General features: G+C 33.2%; 1 protein-coding gene across 7 annotated transcripts in view; it reads right to left on the bottom strand.

The window, feature by feature from the left end:
• LOC126809688 (protein F37C4.5) overlaps positions 1–24,496 on the bottom strand; it is a 62,803-nt gene extending 38,307 nt beyond the window's left edge. For 5 of the 7 annotated variants that reach the window (XM_050534412.2, XM_050534413.2, XM_050534415.2 and 2 more), the window contains exons 1-5: positions 24,155–24,496; positions 17,368–17,593; positions 16,813–17,018; positions 16,258–16,387; positions 8,092–8,249 (exon numbers count right to left, since the gene is read on the bottom strand). In XM_050534412.2, the coding sequence (XP_050390369.2) occupies positions 8,092–8,249; positions 16,258–16,387; positions 16,813–17,018; positions 17,368–17,593; positions 24,155–24,372 (938 nt within the window). In that variant the 5' untranslated portion in view covers positions 24,373–24,496. Of the gene's footprint in view, positions 1–510; positions 641–3,159; positions 3,284–8,091; positions 8,250–16,257; positions 16,388–16,812; positions 17,019–17,367; positions 17,594–24,154 lie in introns of all 7 variants that reach the window. The other 2 variants (XM_050534414.2, XM_050534416.2) reach the window with 2 other exon arrangements.
• Between the last annotated feature and the right edge of the window lie 417 nt (positions 24,497–24,913).

Here is a 24,913-nt window from a genome sequence, read left to right on the forward strand (position 1 = left end):
TACTGTAGAATTTTATACTATTCTGTGACAAAAAGGATTTAATATGTGCTGGTATAACTTTGTTACAAAACTTAATGACTAATCATTCTATTGCTTATAGTAATACTCTTTACGACAGTCTGCTTCAAGTCTCCATTAAATAAATATGTGCTCACAAAGCCATCATGTTGATCAATAGGAAACTGAGTCTTAAACCTCTGTGTGCATCCTTTACCTACTAGGTTGGTCCATTATAAATTAATTCTTTTTTTGGCAGTATTTGTATCCAGTCCAGTGGCCCATTTTTTACCTGTCAGCTTAGGAGCTCTGGGCATTGACCAAATGCCCATATGTCCAGTCCACCCCTGTAGTTGATGTTGTACCCTTGTCCTTTTATTAGCTGAACCCATGCACCCCAGAATATTAAACATACTTTCATTTGTTGGTACAAAACTTAACAAAAATTTGTAAAAAGGAATAATTAAAGTTGTTGTTTTAGGTCTATCATTTACAGTTGTAGTTAAATTGTACCTGTCGACACGTTGGAATCCATTCCATTGCCTGTTGATTATTACAAGAGGGTAAATAGTCATGATATCCACTGTCTTCTTCATCTTGTAGAAAACCAAAACGAAATTTGTCCAGTAGATTATTTGTATAACTGAAATTCATATTGTAATCTATTAACTATTTCTTCAACCTAATCTTTTATCCTTCTGTGACAAGCTCAGACCAATAGAATCATGAGAAGAAAGTAAAAGCAAGGATTCATACCACGGCATTAAAAAAGACGCTCAAAACAAACCAGAGACTTGTTTGTCATTATCAAATTTAGTATTTGAAAAGCTATAAAACTTCTGCATAAGCTCTTGTTGGGATTGCATAGAAGAGCAAGTAGATTTATTTATGGGAAAAGCTCAAAGGTATTTTCCTGAAGCTGTTTCTGCATTGCCCACTCCCAGCAGAAATCCTTGTGGCAACAATATAATCTAAAATAAGAGTGATTATATTTTAAGTATGGTGTACAATTTCTAGCATATAATGTTTTACAGCTTAAAGGCTCAATACCACTCTTGTTGTAACTGAATAATATGTCCCAATCTTTATTCCGGTCAACAAATTGTACTATTTTACAATATTCCAATTAATTGATGATACAAATTTCATCTTAACACACCTAATATAAAAAATTGGAAAAATTCAACTAAATGATTTGAAAAGCCTGACGTAAAGCTTTTCAAATGTGACTTGGATTTAAAAATATTTTTGAACCCTCTGGACAAGTAAAATAGGATTTAATGGATAATTTACACAACAGGTAGGACACTAACACATCTAGTACTTTTTTATTTCCTAGAGCTGTCAAGCCAGGAAGAGTGTTATTGTCCCTTTAAACTATAATATTTGCAGACAATTACCATAAATTTTAATAACCACCTTCACCTATATCTCTTATTCCCAACAGCATCTATAAAACCATCTACAGCGAAACCAATGGATAATAAAACCTTCTATAAACACTTATTGAAATATATAAAACCAACAAACACCAATGAGCCCTATTGCACAAAAAGGATGTTAAATTTACGCATACATAAATAAAACAGAGCTTATTATGTTTTGTGCAATGAGGGCCCAGTACGCAACAGATATATGCACAAAGCAAAAGTATTTAAACATTTTAGTATTTTTAATAATTGGTGAACAGGGAATGCAGCAGCAATAAACAAGCCAAAATACTTCATTATTTATCCCCAACTACAGTTTCTAATTTTACATGTATATTTAAAGAGAATTAAAGGAACATTTAAGGCAATATGATGTTTTCACCTATTCTTTTTCAAATTTCAACTTTTTTAATAAGTTTTTCAAAAGAAAATTGACCCATTGGTTGAGATTATAACTATAACGATTTCAGTTGGTTTAACTCAAATTTCTTGTTTTTACTTTAGAGAGATTAAGATATTGTAATTCTTGAATGTTCAAACAAGTATCCCTAATACATCTGGCAGATTTTTTGAAACACATCCTTTTGGATAAGTACCAGTAGTTTTTTCTCTGGTTGTATTGTAAGCGAGAAATGGGATTTAATGTCCACTCGACATAAACTAGGTCATTTGGGGATTTACATAAGGCTCTTCTTTGATCCCATTTTAATGCTTGCTGATCATATCGTACTTATTCGAACAATACTGTCAATACATATAGAAGTTTTAGAAAAGGTGGGAAAATATCACTTTGTGTATGCATGATTGGGATGAAGGGGGGTGGGGGCCGGGGAGGGGGATATCCCATTGATGTCACATGATTATTCTCAGGACTACATCTGACACACAGGCTTATAGATGCCGATAAAAATTTAGACATAAGTTAGTGATTTGTATCCTTATGTACTTTTCACAACTCATAATATAGATCATACAATAAAAATGTAAACATGATTTATATCATTATCAACATTTAATAAATCATAATATAGATCATACTTTATCAATTCATAATATTACAAACACTTAAAAATTAAATTCCCAACCCTAGTTACAGAAATGGCAGGAGAATGTCACGTGACAGATGGAAAGCTATTGCTTTATGTCATATCATTATCGCATAAATCATTCTGACATCTAGATATCGAGGTGCCGATCAATTTAGGGAATTATATCGAAATAAACTGATATTCTCAACTTTATTAATTGATCATACAGCAAATGATTAAGTTCACAACAGATGGTGTGTATTTTTGACTGCGTAGGAGTCGTGACTCAACTATTCTTCCCGAGGTAAAATAGTATCAGGCGTTTCCCCGACTAACAATGACATGTATCTATACCGATTATCATGACATTCAGGGAATTTTAATGTGTAATAGTTTTATATCCACCACTATCAGCAAATGTATTTGTATCCGCTGATATATTTCGCTGCCAATATCTGATATCGGTAAAACCGATAGTAGCCATATTGGACCACCACTACTTTGTAGTTCTAACATCCATGTCACCTTTAGTCCTTCTATTGGTAATACAATACTTTGCATTATATACCGGATGAGTATTACTTTTATGTTTTTTGAAAAATCTAATTAACATTCACCAAAGTCTATCTGTGTAATAAGAGTTGAAATTCAAATATCAAAGTAGAAGAACAAGTTAATATAATGAAGTCAGTGCTCAAACTGACCTTTGTTGTTCTAACAGCCATTTCAGGAATGACATCAGGAATAAACATGCACAATTCGCTAACTTTATCATGAGTAGGTCCATAATTTGGATTTTTTTCTCGCTTAGACATACTTCTACGATTTCTGAAAAAATATTATAAGGTCCATTCTCAAACTGATTTAACATTGAATAAGGAAACAGAATCAAAATATCAGCAATAGATAATCTGTGAGCCTGTATTCAACAGGATTAAATTAATACCCATCAAGTCGTTTTTTTAGTTCAGATTAAAGCTGACGCTGTCTTGTCTGCGTGGGTTATAGAGAAAACAGCAATAAACCAAATCAACCCAAACATTTGGTCAAAATAACCACAAATTCCATATTCCACAACATTTAGTCAAAATATCCATGCCGACCAATTATGTATTTGTTATTTACTAAGATTAAGAATCCAATGATAATATTAACATAAATTTTGACCAAAGTTTTAGTCATTTTGGGCAAAGTCAATTTTGACAGTTTTGATTTAAGACTGTTGTGACCACATCCCATTTATATTGCCTGCAGTACGTGGATGCCAAATGTACAAAAGAAAATTCAATTCATCAGATCTTTTGAAGGAAGCACTGAACGGAATTGATCTATTCTTGGCCTGATATTCCTTTTAACGATTCAACTTTCAGAATATCGTTATTTGCAAGAGAATCAAAATCACTCAAATGACATTCAGACACTTTAATATTTGAACTTTTTATCATATAACTGAGTTAGTATCACTAATAAATGGTATTAGTTTGTTTTGTCTTTTACTACAATAAGTATGAGTGTTTCTTCTTATATATTAAAAGTTGGGTACTAACAATTTTTAAACTATATCATTTGAAAACAAAAAAATGTTCATCTAAAAAAACTTTAAAATATATTTTTCTAAAACTTCTTTCTTTTAATATTTTAGTATTTAAATGTGCATTAGCAAGTTCTATTTCTAAAACAAAATGTGATTTTAGGCATATGCAGAAGATTGAAAACTTTTTAATTAGATAAGGTGTGTATCCCTACAATATAATGTCTATTACAACAACAATGTGTGTATTCCTACAATATGATGTGTATCACAACAATATGATGGGTATTACAACAATATCATGTGTATCACAACAATATGATGGGTATTACAACAATATCATGTGTATCACAACAATATGATGTGTATCGGTTGTGATACATTCTGTAATAAATCAATAAAAAAAGCAATGTGCAGTTACTACAGTATTCAATTGAAATAAAATGTACTGGTAATTTATTTTATCTCATAGTTATCTACATGTAATGTAGTCTGATGATAAAAGTTAATTACATGCCCAAGGTTATATTGTTTGACCTAATTTGTTTTAAACGGAAATTTGGAAGTGAGTAACTGAAGTCTAGTCTCTGTGTATAAAATAACTTCCTTTAGCGAATAGCTTTATTCACTTGGGTATTTGAAGTTTTATATTGTGACTGCAGAATTAATGTACTGTTTGCTCTGTCTATGTTTTGTTGATCAGTTTTCCTGTCTGTCAAACCTGTGAATGTAGTAACATATGAATGTAATTTTCAGAAACCTTCAAATGTGCTTAAAGCTGGACAATTAGAAAGCTAAGCTAAGCAATAAAAAAATAAGCTGATTATTAAAGCAAGCACCACACATTAAACACTACAAAGCTATCCCAAATGCAGATTTTAACAAAAATGTGTTTTTGTTTCTATAATGGGGCCAAGAAACATTACATAAAACCTAGTAGTACACACAAGAGGATTTCCATTTTATACTATCTAATAGCTGGAGTTGACAGCAGAAATTGTAATTATAATGATTCGCCAATGGTTTAGGTTAAAGTATATATATGCAAATTACAATTGGTATAAGTTGAACTGATTTGATATATTAATATAAACACAACAGTTCTATGGATAACAATTACTGTATTTCTATTAAAGCTACATTCAAACAGTATACCAGACATCAATATGATTTGATATATCAGGTGTATATTATTTATTTAGTTTTGATTTATGTATAATGTACTCTTTTTGTGAACATAGTATTGAATAAAGCATTTATGTTGAAATCACTGGCTATTTGAGTTAATAATGTAGATTTGATTCAAATATAACATTTTATACATTAGAACTTTACATGCATGAATATAAATTTGTACAAGATTCATCAATTTTAACCCTCCACAATTTCTTGTCGACACACTGTTCAAAGTATTCAATTCACCCTCCTTATAGTGACTTTCAGAGTAAAGATGTACCGGTAAGCACATCACTTTAGGAGTGGCTAACCCAAAATTATGGGCAGTGACTGATTCCAACCTGATTGATTGACCTAACAAACAAAAGGCAGTTCAAGAGCTCTGCTTTTGTATGGTGCTTAAATGAAATGTTAATTGACCAACAGGGATGCCGCTACATGTACATCCACATCAAATTTACAATTGTCTCTTTACCCATTTCTGGACCACTGAATAACATGTATGCAAATATTAAGTGACTTTTATTACTTTAAAGATGTTACAGATAAGTCCCAACATTTGTGATAGTTTTATAGTTAGTGATCTAAGAGGAAAGAAGATTAAAGCATTGACTTTAGACGTGCATATATTTTTAAAGAATGTGAGATTGTTAGTTAAGCAATTGAACAATTCCGATAGTCTTCCCACATTTAAATCAAACCTGTCTATTAGTCCATTATGTGATGGATAATGGCCGAAGACTGTCCATTATGTTCTTCATATGGGGGATAATAGCCGCCAAAGTTGTGATGGAAAGGCTGCTCAGAAAAATGATTTAGATATTGATAAAACTTGTGACCTGTATAGGTTCCACAGGCTCAAAACACGTTTTTTTTGTTCAATCAGGGGCCATAATCCATGAAGTTACGGTCCAATATGCGCCAATATCGCAAGGAATTAAAATCTTTGGGTTATGAAAAAATTGTGACCTTTAGTGTGTACAATCAGGGGCCATAATCCATGAAGTTACGGTCCCATACAAGCCAACATCGAAAGGAACCAAAATCTTTGGGATATATACCTATATTTCAAGTTATGACTTGTAGAGTGTCCACAAAGAAGGAGTGAAAATGTGGGCGTATATAAACGCATCATTGATCTAGTGCCGAACGTACTATTAAATGGACAAGTGACATATAACGGATGGATTTAAGTGGAATTCTTTATGTAGACAAACACATTAAATCAACATTCGGTCATGTGACATTTTGGTAACTATGAGGTTTTAAAGTAATTTCATGTACTGTAATTTAATTCGTTCAGAGAATAAATTATCCCAAAATACATGTTCATTTTTCAGATAGGTGTCTATTATTGGTAAACCTGTCCATTATTTTCAATAAATAATTGACAGTTTTATAAATAAAAGACGATTGTTTAAGAAAAGCGTACATTCTCCTATATACTGGTTAAAAACATCAAAGGGTGACATCATATCTATGTTTTAATTTTTGTTATTAAATGTTTTGAAACATGGTAATGGTCACAAAAATATTTGAATATTCGAATTCAAATATTTTTTCAAGGCTATTTAAACTGTCTTTTTGTGTTCTTTATTCGATGTCATTTAAAACTAATGGAATTTGATCTGTTTTTAGTCTACAATGAAAAATTCACTAATCTTAATTCAATGGACGTGGGAGACTATCAGAAGGCAGAAAAAAAAATTAAATCATTATGTGTTAGTAGATCAAGGGCCTTATTCATGAAAACTTAAACTGAAAGATTCAGGCTGAAAGCTTAATATCTTAAATCAAAGATTAGCCAATAAAAAAAACCTGTATTTTTCAAACAATTTAGTTTTTGTGAATAAGACCCCCAGGAGTTTTTGTATGAACAAAACTGTAAACAGTAACAACATTAAACATGCACATTAACATATAATAAACCCATTAATTTCATTTCGTTTCATTTTGTACTTCATGTTTAATGTGGGTATTCAGATCATGTTAACTTCTTGACTAATCAAGCGGTATAGTTTTGGTATACAGGGCTGTGTATTGTGGTGGATTATTTAAAAGTGTATATTGGAATAATTCTGAATGCGGTTAGAGATCATAAATAACCATTAGTGTTACAATTGTCTGATAAAAGTGCTGATTGGTTAGATGAGGCTACAAATCATGAAAAAATGAACGAAACAAAATTGTTATCTAATTTAAATTAGATGGATAGGGTACTATAAAACAAGAAATTAACAAATGCAAAGAATTAATGACATTGGACATTTCAAAAAGAAATAATGTTATGGCTGGTCACATTAATTCTATGCCGTTCCCCCTCTGTATTAAGCATGGCAAGGAACAGTGTCTAGTAGTTTGGATGGGACAAACAACTGAGGTCCTGTGTACACATTCGCATACACATTAAAGAACCCTTGACAGTTGAAATTCGAAGTAAAAGAGTAGGCAAAATTCCTATGCATTAATTTCATGCCGCATTAATTTCTTGTTTTGTAGTTTCTACATGCAAACAACAACGACAACAACAACATCAGAATTATGCACATTAACATAATCACAGTACTTTACTTTTCTGATCTTAATCATATCATGGAAGGCGACTTTCATTTCAAGATAAGATTTATTCAAATTTTAAGTTAAAGACATTAATCATCATATGCATTCTTTGGACAATACCTAATTTTTCACAGATTAATCTACAAGCAGATGGAAACTAAGTATGTTTGAGAAAGTGTTTTTTTCTCGCTCATTTTCAAAACCACCCATCAGAAACTACGTTTCCCTAGACTGCCTCAAACTGTCACAAGTGTATACAGTTCTCAGTCAGGAGAGAGCAGTAATTTCGGGTGGTTTTCGGTCTAGATGCCAAACTGTTAATCTACAAATATATTTAAAAAATTAGCAAACACTATTGTAAAAATCTTACCTTTTAGACTGATATCGAACTCTCTCTTTAATAGTGAGGAAAACAGACTCTAATTCTGGGACAGCACCACCAATACTTGGAGAAGCCGTTGATAAAAACAATTTGGCATCATTCCAGTCTTCTCCTGTTGATTGTTGAATTTGGCCATAATACATTATCTTTAAATAAAGAAAACCCATTAACCTCTTGTATTTACAGACAGCTCAGAAATCTAATAGTAGGCTACCATGAATTGTAAAGATGGGTTTATGTATATCTTCTCACTAAATAGTGTGGGGCCATGGCAGTCAAGAGGTTTGCAATTGATTTATTAACTAGAATGCCTTACCATCAGGATTTCTCCAGTCATTAAGGATGGTGCCTTAAGGGTGGTGCCTGTGGGCTAATAAAGAATAGTGTCTAAACGTTCAAATGGAATGAATAACCTGAGTACACATTGCCAGTGGGCATGTAAACGAATCCTTGGAATTTCAAGAAGGATAGGTGGAAAATTTGCCGTGAGGTCAAAATTCTTCCCGTCAAATTACATAAATGAAAATTACCATACATCAAGCACAATCAGTCTGGTGGCTGTCATTTTGACTGGCACAGATTTGTCTTTTTTCTACGAAAGCCCATTAGGGTCAATCAAATGGTAAAAAAAAAATCTGATTATCTTGTAACTTATTTTAAGGTCAGCATACACCGATTTATCACAAACAGCTAGGCCTACACGGTACTTTATTTTATGTTACAGAATCGGCACATTCATGTCATGATCCCATAAATATCATTCGTTATTTTCATGCCTCCATAAAAATCATAAAGTTCATACTTTCATTAACGTCATACTCCCACCAACTTCATATTAATATCAATGATTCATCAATTTTAATGCTCTCCTTGAAGCCACAGAACGCTATTGATATTTTTCGGAAAACTTCTTTAAATTTTGATTTTTGGCTGTTTTTGTTTTCCTTTGTTTTGACTTCACACAGTTTTTATTGTCTGCAGAAGTTCATATTACATTAATATGTGCTGTTAGAACCATTTTTGTATATTTCAAGGTTCCAAGAAATAGAGCGATACCCACTTTAATAAGAACCTACTGACGTATATTTAGGTAAATTTTTATCACATTTTTACAGTCATATAAGTTTTGGTTTTTTTTTTGATTAGGGCTGTTTCGTCTATATCCCTTTTAAACAAGCCGTTGCCATCTTTACATTTCGCTGAACCTGTTTCATGCACCTATATTTAATTTGATTGAATCCAAGCCTGCAAATTACCATCGTTGCGATCTTGATTTTGATTTCTTTAATAATTAATTGGTGCACATTCCGGCTTGGATTTTCAAACTTTTCTGAAAAAAGTAAATGGCATTCCGTGGCTTTAAAGATACATTGTGCCGAGAGTATTTATCGGGTCGTATGTCGAATAAAAGTATGGCAAATTTGGTATATATGGAAAGTAAAGACACCCAATCTTACTGGAAAAATGCTGGATTACTCGAATAAAACCAAAAGCGCAAGCAATGGGCAAAAATGTCAGGGCATCACTAACTGGCAACCCGATTGTTGTCTGCCAGCTTATCGTGTGCTAGATTGACTGGGGGAGTGGTTGTTATTTCTTGATAAAATGGTTAGGCGGTTTTGAGAACATTGAGGGGTGTCAACGGAAAAAGTAGTTGACAGAAAATAATTAGGAATTATGTACGAGTAACGAAAAATACATTCTAAAAAATGGTCCCTCCCTTGTAATACTTTTAGTAGAATTTTTGCTCGAGAAATAACATATTCGCATAATATGTGATATGTACTTAAAATACTTAAATCAACTTAGTCTGTAATTGATAGTTGACACATAAAAAAGAGCGATTTATCGAAAACATATGTCACTCATTTACCACCGAATTACACATGAGTGGAATTATTCTAATTGCATCATTTGATTTAAAGTAACCAATCATTTTGTTAATTACACAAGTTCAGGGCCATGATCACGCGTTATTGTGCATGATATTCACTTACCTTTAAAAGAAACCGGGGAACCCTGTAAGTCAGACTTGCATTAGATTCCAGAGATCGAGGGTACATCTGAGTTCCTAGACAGCCGAGAGGCTGGATAGGGTGGAGAAGTGGTTTTAGCTATATAGTATTGTAATTTGTGCTATGCTTGTATACCTGTATTCAGTTATATGCTATATAAAATGTAGAAGCGAACTATGCATTATTATTCCTGGTAAGACAGACGTCTTAAGAAACTGTGAGAAGTAAATACACAATGTGAAGCAGAAGTAAAGACAGCTAGAGACAAATTCTAGACGATCACAAGGCTACAGAAATATGTAGTAAGAAAAGATGCATGGGTTGTATGTAGGATGTGGCGACCGGTTTCCCATAGACGCTCTCCACGTCAGACAGAAGACTCATGGTGCTACATATTCTATTTGGTGCACGTGACTAAGAGATCGAGTAACCTGGAAGAAGAATACATATTCTATTTGGTTGCCGTGACAGTTTCGACCTTTAGGGTAAGCAGAACATTTGGAAGAAGATTAGAAGAAAAGAGAGTAAGCATCACATATTTTCCACATCTAACCAGTAACTGTATAGCACTGCATAGTCTTACATATTCGATTTGGTTGCCCTGACAGTTTCGACCTTTGGGGTAAGAAGTCACTTTAGAAGAAGAATACATATTTGAAGACGTTACGAAGAAAACCTGTACAATCCAGCAACAGAAAAAGTCTGGTGGAAAAAAAAAATCTGGTGGAGATATTTGAAAAATTGGGTAAATACATTTTGTTTGGTAAATTAAATGTGTTAAATTTGTTTAATGACCAAATAATATTAATTCAAAGTTAAAATCTGATAAGAAACTAAATATTTAAAATTTAACTGTATAGAGAATAAATTACAGTCATTCATAAATTGAGATTGATAGGTTTATTAAACAATATTATTTCATGAGTTAGGTATGTATATTATCGGGTTAACATGACCTGTAGTAAATTTGAGTAAAATTAAAGTTAAAGTGAAAGTTTAGGGAGTAGGTTAAAAAAAAAATGTTTTGATATAACTAAGGAATAATAAGGAAACGGAACAGGGAATAAAATAGGAACTAATGTTGTCTTCGGGTTGCAGTAGAAAAGAAGGCAGAGCTAAGGATGAAGTTTGTGAGTGATTAACTCTAGTTTCCTAGTTGGCCGTGGTTTCTACTGTGATTCGTTAATTTGTGTTTTTGTGTCGTTTGTATGTGTGGTTAATTAGCCATATAATGCTAATATAATTTTGAGGCTCTAGTCCAAAGTCTCAAGATTTTAGTTTTAGTCGTAGTTTAACTTTTGACTAAAAGGTTGAATTGCCATTATTCGTGTTTTTGTGTCGTCCACGTGGTAAAATAAGTAGAGTAGTGTAATTTTGAAGCTCTAGTTCAAGGTTTCAAAATTAAGTAATTTAACTTTTGATTAAAAAGTTAGGTTATGTTAAAAATCCCATATGGTTAATCTAGGGATGTTGGTTATAGTTTTCCTGGGAAAAACTAAAATTATTGGCACGTTAAATTGTGAGATTATCGCAAAGTCATTAATTCGAGTTTAATAGGAGGTTAAGTTAAGAATATGACACTTTTTAGAAAAGTGGCGGTATACGGTAAATTTTGTCCGTATATAATTTTATGTAATTAAATTTTTGCTTTAGAAACGTAATATTAACCTTTAATATATACTGCTAATTGCTTTAAGCTGTCAACATGTACGCAATGATTAGAATGTGTAATTTGACATTAGGTCAGATTATTATAAACAATAGTATTCATACTGTGTTAATTTTTGATGTGTGTGTAAGTCACACTATGTGGGATATAGTAAATTATGTGTAATTAAAAGCTAGGTGTATATTTTGATGGTCATGATTATATAAATATGGACTGTGTTCTGATTGAATGGAGCGTACGGCTATTTTCTCTTAACATAGTCGTGGATAAATTAAATAAAAATGGGTTTTTGCATCAAACTGTAGGATGGAATGGAGTGTCATTCATATACTGATCATATTTGATTGACAGTTCTATTCTAAATAACCTGTTAGGTAATACTAATGTGGAATAAGTAACCATGGGCTTGTTTCATGTGTTGGTGTATTTGTTTTAATTCACATACAAAATGGTAGATTTATATGATTAGGTCAAAAAGGTCACATTACTGACGGTGAAATATAAAATAACAATGTAGGAAATTCTAAAACAGAAAACGCAATTATAAAATGATCGAGTTCAGGTCATGAGGTCAAAGTTAGTTTGAAGATTTATAATTAAAGGGACACATCAAAGTTTATTAATACTTAAATAAAGTTTAATTTTAATTACAGTAAGATTTGCTAATACGTTTTCGAAATAATAATGTTAGACTAATAGCAAAATAAAGTTTTTAAAAAAAAAATAGGAATAGTTAGTTCTTGGTCTGATGGCAATGACATGTTTGATTGCCGGATAAAATTGTACAACCCATATTTAGAAGAAAAAAAGAAAGTTTCAACTTGATACTATGGTAGCTGAAACAGACCAATACACATCCAAGAAGAAGAAATGGTTTACCAGTTTACCAAATTGAGATTTCCTGAGACAGAATTTGAAGTGAAACCTGAACTTTATAAACATTACGTGATGTGTTATAGTGTTTTGAAATTAGGACACTTGAAGATTTAAAAAAGACAATTTGTGTTTTCTGTGTTTAGGCTTAGTGAATTTTCATAGGATTTTACAGTGATGAACTTTTTGGAGAACTTTTGCATGCAACTTTTGATTTTTGATTTTTGATTATGTGTGTTTGTGTTTTCACAGTTTTGTTATATAGTATAGTATCATTGATATTTGCCTGTTGCATGAATAATTATAGGGTTTAGCACATAGACGTTTTAAGAGTCTCCTACCTGTTCATTTAGCATAAATCTTAGAAGGCGGGGAGGTGATAATTATATATGTTGATTTTCTAGATTTCTGCTACATTTATGAATAGTTATATAATTCTACAGATGTTGGTATGGTTATTGTAAAGGATTCAAGGAACTTTTACCCAATACCGAGCAAAAAGTCTTAAAGAAAGGGACGAATGTAATACTTTTAGTAGAATTTTTGCTCGAGAAATAACATATTCGCATAATATGTGATATGTACTTAAAATACTTAAATCAACTTAGTCTGTAATTGATAGTTGACACATAAAAAAGAGCGATTTATCGAAAACATATGTCACTCATTTACCACCGAATTACATGTGAGTGGAATTATTCTAATTGCATCATTTGATTTAAAGTAACCAATCATTTTGTTAATTACACAAGTTCAGGGCCATGATCACGCGTTATTGTGCATGATATTCACTTACCTTTAAAAGAAACCGGGGAACCCTGTAAGTCAGACTTGCATTAGATTCCAGAGATCGAGGGTACATCTGAGTTCCTAGACAGCCGAGAGGCTGGATAGGGTGGAGAAGTGGTTTTAGCTATATAGTATTGTAATTTGTGCTATGCTTGTATACCTGTATTCAGTTGTATGCTATATAAAATGTAGAAGCGAACTATGCATTATTATTCCTGGTAAGACAGACGTCTTAAGAAACTGTGAGAAGTAAATACACAACGTGAAGCAGAAGTAAAGACAGTTAGAGACAAATTCTAGACAATCACAAGGCTACAGAAATATGTAGTAAGATAAGATGCATGGGTTGTATGTAGGATGTGGCGACCGGTTTTAGTACTGGGTCCGCTCTCCACGTCAGACAGAAGGCCTATGGTGCTACACCCTCAATGAAATGAGTTGACTGACATGGCGTCTAACAACAGTTTATTTATAGCTTGCGGTATCTCCCGACGAATACAAAGTTTTGATACGGATTTGAAGCAAATGTTTGATAGATTAATTAGTTTGAATATGTTTTTAGCCCAAATACATCATCAAATCACACAGTTTATATGCAGGGAAAGTATCTTTAAGGAGAGTATGAAATCAATGTATCATGAATAAATGATATCAATGAGGGTATGAAGCAGGGTTCTTAATCCATTTTGAAATGAACCGGCCACGGGTAGGCCTAACGGATAGTCGTCTTTTCAACAACAAACATGTTGGTTTATTCATACTCTATTCACGACAGTAATTGCATAATTCACTAATTGCATAACGTATTCGGGATAATAATACCTTTATAATTGCATACTTGTATCCATACATCGCTATAATATCGACATTTATAGTCATTATTATTTCAGCAACTTGCATTGCATATTCCTACTTTTGCTTTCATCCAACTAAACGGAAGTTATAAATTAGTAAAAACTACAAGTACATACAAATGTTTTTTTTTAAATTATATTATTCGTAAGCACATGTTAATATATATAAAAATAAAAAAGTATATAAATAACAAAGAAGCAAAAATCAGTTTCCGTGTAGTCGGAACTCGGAAATATGCTGTACGTACGAAAGGTCACGTGGCCAATTGTCATGATTCAGGTTAGTTTATTTTTAGTGTTACCAGTATACACAGCAGGACTCGTTCGGATATCTGAGAGGATCTCTTCCTCAATTTCACTGAATATTAAAGAAATAAATTCACCACAGTAATTAAAATCCCGATATAATTTTTTTGTCATTTCATGTCCCGTTCCGTCAAATCGTTCAATTATTGTTCATAATCATAATTTGCGATGGCAATGTTTCTTTTTGCTATGAAATAATATCTATAGATTTAGGAATTAAACTCTTTGTTCTGCCATCGTCTTTCTTTGCTACGTAGGTATGATCGTCAGATTAATATGGTATTTTATTGCCAATAATTTGGTTGACCTATATTGCACGTGGGAGGATCTCCGGCTTTTGGAATTTCCATTGACGACGTGCATGCTTGAAGTTCAAGGTCAACGCAGCCATCTCTATCTTCAGTTAAATCTCGTTTACGTTTCCTGGTGTCATTCTGCGAGGTGTTCAAGTACTTGGCATGATTACCTCAATTAAGTTGTTTATTTATGAAATAAGCCGAAGGTATTCATTGTAATGATTGACTCTTTGATGGGTTTCTTAATCGACGAGTAATAATTAACTCTTTGTAATCGGCCGAAAGTAGATTGATTTATGATAGTGGCCAGTTCATTGTTTTACCAATCGGCCTGATAATTAATTCTTTGTAAATCGGCCGAAAGTAGATTGATTTGTGATACCTTAGTGGCCAGTTCATTGTTTTACCTATCGGCTAAAGCCGACAAAAAACAGCCGATTAAGATCCCTGGTATGAAGTTGGTGGGACTATGCAGTTAATGAGAGTATGAACTTAATGAATGGTTTTTAATGAGGGCACGAAATAACTAATGCTATTAATGGGAGCATGACCTAAATGTGCCGATCCCGTAACCTAAAAAAGTACTTCGTTGGCCTAGCAATCCGATAAATCAGTGTTGGGTGACCTTGAAATAAACTAGTTAGAAAACTTTTTTTTCACGTGACTGACCCTAATGTGCTTCCACGTATCTTGTAATTACAAGATAGTTACAAGAAAACTATCTTGTAATTATAAGATAGCAATTTTGTAATTATAAGATAGCTATCTTGTAATTATAAGATAGCTATCTTGTAATTATAAGATAGCTATCTTGTAATTATAAGATAGCTATCTTGTAATTATAAGATAGCTATCTTGTAATTACAAGATACAGGGAAGCACGTTAGGGTCAATATAACCTATCTTGTAATTACAAGATAATTTTCTTGTAACTATCTTGTAATTACAACATAGGCTATATTAAGCTATCTTGTAGTTACAAGATAGTTATCTTGTAATTACAAGATACTCAGAATATTTTTTTTCCTTTGATTGACCCTAATGGTCTTCCGTATTTTTCAGTGTTTGGATTGATATTTTCAATACATGTACAGCTCAAAGTTTCAAATACCAGGTACTAGTTCATTAGAGCCTATTTTTTATCAAATGCCAGATCTGTCTGGCTTCTTTTACATGCCCACCAATGTGTACATGGGAGAACACTTCATGAACCCTTTACGTGTTAGCCACGTCTGACAAGTGTTAACCCAGATTGAAAAATCCTTAAGTTCTTCTCAGTCCACGTAGGATTTCAATCAGGGAACTATGCCCTTGACCCTGATTAACTATGAACAGCAAGCATGTTTCTATACCTTCATGACACCCTCAGCTGTAAACATTCTGATATCATAGCTAGGAATCCAAGAGGCATCATTTACAACATAAGACACAACCAACTCTACTGGTGTTTCTGATGAAGCATCTAATACTATTGTACATTCTCTAAAATAAAAAGGATAAAAAAATTAAATTTTGGCTCTATTTTCTGTTAAAATGTTAACAAGTGAACTAGATTTCTTCAGGGTACATGAGGTCATACACTGCAGTGTTTACCAGTCCGGGGTCAGCGAACAAATTAGAGGGATGTAAGGGACAGAAGGGGGGGGGGGGGGGGTAAAAGATGAAATTCTGTAAGAAATTGGTGGTATTCTGACATCCAATTTCAGTGCCTGATTTCAGAGGAGTATATCTATTAATTAAGAAATCCCCTGTTATGAAGTACCTTCAAAGTCTAGAACTGAAACCATGCCTCTTACACGGTTAACAGACCTTACCATCTAAAGTAGACACATTAGACAACTTGGCTACCGCCCCAAATACTTAAGCATCATTAAACAGATTAAATTGTCTCTGATATAAATTATTACCTTGATTCGTCACCAGTTCTACTGTTCATCACCTGACCTTGATTTTTGGCATTAGCATCAATCTTGCTCTGTAAATCTACCAACTTTCTCTCCAATGTTAATCTTGAATCCTCTAAACTTTTTCCTTCAGTTTTAAACAAGGATAAAAATTTTGCAATGCCTTCAAAGTAAGAATCATTTAAAAGAGTTTCTTTCTCATCTTTCTTCTGAAATGTAAAGTCATTTAAACATGTTATTTTTAATTTGTTAAATAGATGTACTGTCTAGTCTTAGAAAATGATAGTTTTTTCAATATTGGAGACAAGGCATGTGCTTATACGGTTTTGTTTATCTACAAGTAATGATTGTTGTATTAGGATCCTCATAACGTATTCAGGATTTTCTAGTAGGGGCCTTCGGAAGTGGGGGTGGCTCTGCAAAAAAATGTTCCAATGTTCCTGGCAATATATGCAATTTGAGTCTGTTTTTTGAATAAGGAACACAATCAAAAGAAATAATTGCATCTTATTTCCATGCTTTTAAGAGAGGAAGAAATATGTTACAAAATTGACTTACAGCAGTCGGCATGCCAGCAGTTGCAGATCTAGCAAATCCATTTAAAACTTCCCATTGTTTCTTTACAACCGACAATAAGGACTGCAGATCTTCTTTTTCTATCAACAAAGCCTTTTCAAGATCTTTGAGTTCTTGTTCTTTCGCATTAAGTTGTGCTTCATCTTGAGGGATATATTTAAGTTGATAGGATACCTCCTCTATAGTAGCCTCTCCCTTTCCTTCAACCCTGAAATGTAAAATAACATATTAAATAGGTGTTCTATTCAGGTTAATTAGGTCATCTGGTGCACCTCCTAAATTCTGTAAGTTATCCTGAAAGTGATTAATAAGCTCACAACAAATAAACAAAGAAGACTCAGTCGTAAACATCTCTGACCCTGTATACCAACAATTAAGTCAAATTTACTTCCATAATTAGCAAAATGCACAGCTACTATAGTATAATACTGATGCATATACAAAGTTTCATATTGAAATCATAAATGGTTTATGAAATATGCTCCAGAATCAGAAACCGGGATGGGAGAATGGTCAGAGCCCACTTCAATTTCCCTTCCTTAACTTCCATCGGCGTTGGATAATAACAAAGGAATCATATTTGCTAGATGACTGTTTATAGCTCTTGGCTACATGTATAGTTATTTCCCTGTTTGTCAGTGATGTGTGGCATTTGGGAGTTTTTATACATTTAAAATAGAATAGATTTCCAAGATTACAACTACTATTATAAATGAACTGTGTGTTGATGTGTATCTATTGAGTAATAAACCACGAGTATCATCTAGAGGTGGTGGAATAGGCTTGTTGTACAATAGTAATATAAAGTTGAATGTGGAGCATAATAATTTAACCCAACCACAGCCTTTTGAATATTGTTTGACAAAATCTACGGATTTGAGTGTTCTGGTGATTTATCACCCTCCACCTACTGCCACTAATATATCTTCCAACAGACAGTTTTTATCAGAATTTGAATTGCTTATATCTAAAGCCGTTCTTCTGTCGGAATCCAAACTCATCCTGGGTGATTTTAATTTGCACGTTGACAAACCCAGTGATCCTGTTGTTGCCCAATTCAATGACTTACTTCACATAATCTGGTTCAGCAGATTGTGACCTCTATATGGACCACACACCCAAAACGTGATTTTTCGTACAATCAAGGGCCATAATTCAGGAAGTTATGTTCCGATATGCGCAAATATCGAAAGGAACCAAGATCTTTGGGTTATAACCATGTATTTCAAGTTTCATCAAAATCAAATCAAAATTGTGATCTAGAGGAGGTCCACAACCTTCATATACCAGATGTTCACACTACATGTATTTGCGTACATGGGGCGGCCATTTTGTCCGACGGTTTTGGTCCAATTTTCACGAAATTTAAACTCAACCATCATTAGGGTGTAGCGGTGATATACTAAAACATTTTTTTAAATCGGATAAAAATTGTGACCTCTAGAGGGACCACAAGCTAAAAACACGATTTTCCGTACAATCAGGGGCCATAATTCAGGAAGTTATGATCCGATATGTGCGAATATCGACAGGAAACAAGATATTTGGATTATAAACATGCATTTCAAGTTTCATAAAAATCGGATCAAAATTGTGTCCACAAGCTAAAACCATGATTTTTCGTACAATCCGGGGCCATAATCCATGAAGTCATGGTCCGATACATGCCAATATCAAAAGTAACCAAGATCTTTGGGAGATAGATCTATACTTCAAGTTTCGTCAAAATCGGATAAAAATTGTGACCTGTAGAGTGTCCACAAACAAATTGTGGACGGACGGACAGGGACGACGACAATATACGTCAACATGAAAATGTGGGCATATAAAAAGAGATTTGAATTTCACTGTACAAGTGAACTATGGAGTATGGCGCTGTTTCAGTGAACAGGAGGTCTTGTCAAGCTTTCTCCCACAGCACACAGTGACGGATCATGGTAAGGGCAACAGAGACAAAAATTTTTTTATAATGTTATATCAATTCTCCGAATATATTCCTAAAAAAAACAAATTCTGCACTATGTGGAAATAAGATCTGTATCAACTTCATTCAGATTACTAATCTAGATCGACACTAACTGCTTAGAACTAAGTATATGACTTCCCACCTGGGATATACTCCACAGATTACCATTTCAGGTCGAAACTTTTAAAATTTTCTCGGCGGAAGCAGAGTGTCATCTATTCACTGGGGCGCGGAAGCTACACTGCCTGAGGGTCCGGCAACCTCATGATCCGTCACTGACAGTACACTGTATGGCATGCTCGTCTTCATTAGTCCAGTTGGTGTAGAACAGTAGGGACACTAAGACCTGTCATTTCATCTATAATCCCTCTTGTATTGAAATTTGTTTTACATGTAGGTAATATATGTTTCTGCTGGCCTCAAAGAATTTCACATTCAAGACATAATGTTTTTGTTAAAATTCTTCCCACTAGTTCAAATATAAAGATATTAATATGTATGGATATTTACTTAGCTGTAGGCTCAGTAGTCAATTTTTGATTCATACAAATTAATACAATGTTGTCATTAGTTTTAAAGAGTACATACAGTATATGATTTTATTTTGTATCTATAGATAGCAGTAATCATTGAAAATAGCTGAGTGATTTTATAATCTTTTCAGTCCATCAACAGTCTCTGTTTAACGAAGTCATGGTGGACATTGTCTAATCTTTTTAGCATCTGATGTTCTAGAGAGTTGATTAAAAGTTTGGCATGTGAATAAATATCTAAATAATATTTATATAGCATTTGAAGCCAGAAGAAAGACCTGCAATAGGCAGATTTAACTCTTGCGTATGCATCTTTATACTAACCCTAACCTTTGTTCACTTCACATGAAAAATGGGTAATTATTATTATTATGGTGTAATTATATCGCGCATTATTCACCTAAAGAGTGCTCAGATGTTCTTTACGAATTTTAAGAAGATACAATACATAGAATAAAAATACAAGTAAATAGTCAAAGGAAAAAAAAATGTATATATATAAATTACTGAACCAAAAATGAAAATACAAAAACAACTAAATTAAGAATTTGGAAAAAAACGCATCACAGTTAATAAAAAGCTTTGGTAAAGAGAGAGAGAGATAGATGGGGTTTAACATCCACTCGTCACAAACTAGGTCATTTTGGGACTAACATTTGGTTTAATTTTATTTTAATAATTCGCTTGCGCATAGGGGTCTATAGCAGTGGGAGGAAACCCGAGGACCTGGAGAAAACCCAAGAGGTTGGATAGGCGACCCTACTCCTTGTCATGTTCAACCGGGGATTCGAAACCACGCCAGTTGACTCAATGACAGGCTTTATGATACAGCACGCACATGCTAACGATTCGGCCATCCAACCCCCCCAGCTTTGGTAAATAAAAACTTCTTGATGAACAGTTTCTTAGGCTAAGTGGTAATTTGTTCCATAATTTAGGTGCCTTTATTGAGAAAGATTTTTCCCCAACCGATACTTGTTTTGCATTTCTTTCTATCAGCAAGAAGTTATCGTTATTTGAGTGGAGTTCGTGAGATGGTTTGTACATGTACAAACACAATAGGTGTGAGAGGTATAATGGCGCAAGATAAACACTTGTAGGTGAAAAGTAGAATTTTGTATTCAATTCCATAAGATATTGGGAGCCATTGGGGATTAAACAGTATTGGATTTATATGGTCATATCTAGAACAGCCTGAGATGAGATGAGCAGCTGAATTTGGTAATTTTTGTAGTTTGTCCAAGATTTATTCAGAACACCTGACAGCAGTGAAATAAAATTATCTAGTCTAGAGATAACTAGGGCTTGTATAAGTGTTTTGTTGCATCTATTGTTATAAACCTCCTAATTTTGGCAATGTTTCTCAAATGAAAGTAGCCTACTTTAAACACATTGTTAATTTGGGACTCCATATTCATGTTACAATTGTAGATTGCACCAATGTTTCAGGCTGTAGTAGAATTTGTGATGGATGACTCACCAACACGAATAGAAAGATCATCATCTAGCTTTGAGAGGTTGTGTTTTGAACCAATTACAAACTACTCTGTTTTCTCATCGTTAACTTTAAGGACATTCTGTGATATCCAGAGTTTTAAATCATCTATACATTTTTCAATATTAAACTTTGACAGTTTAAAACTCTTTGGGCCTGATGGCTTGAAGGAAATATACAGTTGGGTGTCAAATTCAAGTCCTAATTTGCGATCCAGAAAGCCCAGTAGGGATGTATACAGACTGAACAGTATCGGCCCCAGTACAGACCCTTGTGGAACTCTAAATTGCAGCAATGATTCAGCAGAGGAGATGTTTCCAACCAGACTCCTCTGTGTTCTTTTGCTGATGTATGATTGGATGAGTTGCAGGGCATCAACTTCAATTCCAAAGTCTGTTTCAAGTCGGTCTAACAGAATATGGTGATCCACTGTGTCGAAAGCAGCTGATAGGTCTAACAGTATCAGTAAAACACAGTTGTGATTATCCATAGATGTGTGAATATCATTATGAACTGATCTTTTAGAGGCATTTAGTAACTGGATAGAGCAATAAACTATAACACATACTTATGGAAAAACAATTATTAATTTATTTAGGCGATGTTTCCAAGAGTATTCTCTCAAAGTTTTCAAGCAAGTACAGTAACAAATGTGTAGGGCAATTATATATAGACAAGCAATAAACAATCAGAAACCATGCATGACAACAACAAGATCAAAGGCATGAAAACAACATGATCAAAGGCAAGGTGCTTATAAAAGATTAGTGAGACCACTGATGATTGGAATTCATTAACATTGGAGATATTAATAAGTAATTATAGGTGTAAATAATTTTAATTAGACAACCAAAAATGACAAATCAGAAACCATACATGCGATGCGGTAAGGGGCTAGGTGAGGGTACATCAAAGGAATAGTAATGCTGTTTCAGTGCTGTGGTTCTTCCTGTATGCACTTTGAAAAGATTCTAGTAAATCGCGATCCCTTATATGTGATGATATTTGTTTAGAAATAACACGTTCCAGGACTTTGGATATAAAACTTAAGTTTGACACTGGCCTATAATTTTTCCCAATATCGGGGTCTTATGATTTCTTCTTAATAAGTGGAAATATTATAGCTGTCTTAAAGATATCTAGAAAAACATTTTCCTGAATTTCAGAGTTTATAATGTTGGTGATGACAATGAATAATGATGGTAGACAATCCTTCAAGAACTTGATAGGGATTGGATCTAATGGACACGATTTTGAGGCAACAGCTTAAAATTAACTTCGATAATTTGGATTCACTAACATTATTAAAGAAATTAAGTGAAGGAGGAAAAGACAATGGAGATACTGCAGAGGTTACCTCATCTTCTTCCAGGTAATATCTGTGTAAGGATTTTAATATATCTACATATGCATCCAATATTGTGTACTGTACTGTGTACATATGTTAAATAATAAAATTGATGTTGAATTTATGAAACATATTCTTTTTTACTTATCATGCACAAATAAATATAATGACAGTAAAGTCTTTTGTTAAAGTCTCTGTGTGTCATTTGCATTTTTTTGGAAAATATAAAAATTTCCACCTCTTCTTAATACATGTTGAAATGCACTTAAATGGATTATATTCATTTCATCAAGAATACAAAATCAAAGATCAACAGTAGAAAATCTCCCTTCTTGTATTCAAATGGATCAAAATATTTTAGCAAAGATTATAGCTAGGTAATACTAGCTTGCTTTAAAGGAGCCTAATCGCTAATATTTGGGAGCTAGAAATTGATACAAATGGGTCGCAACTCATATAATAATGTAATACTAATATGAATTTATATAAACTGATTTACATTCAATTGTTTCCATTTTTACTTTAATTTCGAATCAGTTATGTTCGGTGATAAACGCCAGCAGTCTCAATGGAATGGCAATCTCTAGCGTCTGGTTATTCCAGTCTAAACCAATAGTATTTATACGTGTAGCGCATGCTCTCCAGATAAGAAATATGGCGTCACCGTTTGACATGACTTGTGGAATTTGTCTAGCCTCGTTCCTTGAGTCCCTTGTTACAAATGGCGCTGAAAGTAAACGCATTATGGTACACGATTCGTATACCAATGGTAAAAGGTTTATTTTGTCTTACGTACATATTGGATATCAGAAGCCCATCTTTTCCTAGTAAGATCAGAACATAAATATTGATTTAAATTGACAAATAATTTGTGTTTTCAATGTTGAAGACTTTGCATGATATTGAGTTAAAGATTTAGTTACTTTAACCATATCCCCTTTATATCCTCTGCAGTAGAGGATGCCTACATTCACAATATTCAAGTTTGCAAAGGATTCCTCAAATTATGATCAGTGACTTTAAGGTTTGATTGTTTATTTTTATATGTGTGTGTGGTTAATTTGAATAATCACAGTTTTCTTATTCCTTGTTAAAAAATCAAGCATAATATTATATTTGATTAAATAAATAAAATAAGAATTTAGAAATTTATGGAAAGGCTTGAATATTATTCTAAATTAATTCTAAATTTATTTTCTTGGTGGTGACAATGATAATACCCATATACTTAAAATAATAATATAATAATCATTTATACAAATTCTTAAAAAAAAATCTTTTAATGAGCATATCCACTTTAACGTCTACGCCCACCTGACCTAAATATTTTGAGGTGCAGCAAAAATAGCTTACCAGTTCTGATTATTGAGGCTGACAACAACATATTTATTGCGATTTACACGCAATACAGATAATAGATTACAAACCTGATCGAATCTCCATCTATACATTCTGGTAGATTCTTCAATAATATTTCATTGATACCTTTCTTTGGCTTGGTGTTAATGACCCTGCACACCTCTGCCCGGTCGGCATAAACAGTTATTCTCCGCACAGGGCAAGCGGGCGATAGAAAAGTATATTCATCATCTACGGCAACTTTTACGTCTTCGACACCAACTTTTGCTTTTTCCAATTCTGTCATGTTAAAATATAAGTAATTTCCTGTACTGACACTTATGTTTTGTTGGTAATGTTTATGCTAAACCTTGTTGCTGTCGTATAAATCGATAAAAACGTAACAAAAATGCTGCTAGTACGCTCTCTCAGTATAAATTATACTTGCTGATCAAGCCTACATATTTCTATTTTTAGCACATGACGTTACGTTTGCGAGCATTAAGAATGAAGAATCTGATCAACAAAGCGAATTCATCAGAATTTTTATACATAAACAACATTCTTAAACGCTATTTTTGTTTATGTTTTAAAGAATCGTGTTTGCGTGAAATTTACGGCATTCGATTGCTATTATTTCTTTATGACGGAATTTACTTTACTTAAATGAAAAAACCCAAAAAAACATCTGATTGTTAACTTGTCCATCAATAAAATTAATTTAAATCAACCATGAAATGTATTATTATGCCAGGGGTAAATCCAATAAAACAAGCGTCCTTTATATATAGTAACCGAATAGGTTTCACCATAAATAGATATTATTTATAGTCTAATTGGTGCATTTT

The sequence above is a fragment of the Patella vulgata genome, chromosome 2 (genome assembly GCF_932274485.2).
Source record: "Patella vulgata chromosome 2, xgPatVulg1.2, whole genome shotgun sequence".
NCBI classification, from domain to species: domain Eukaryota; kingdom Metazoa; phylum Mollusca; class Gastropoda; family Patellidae; genus Patella; species Patella vulgata.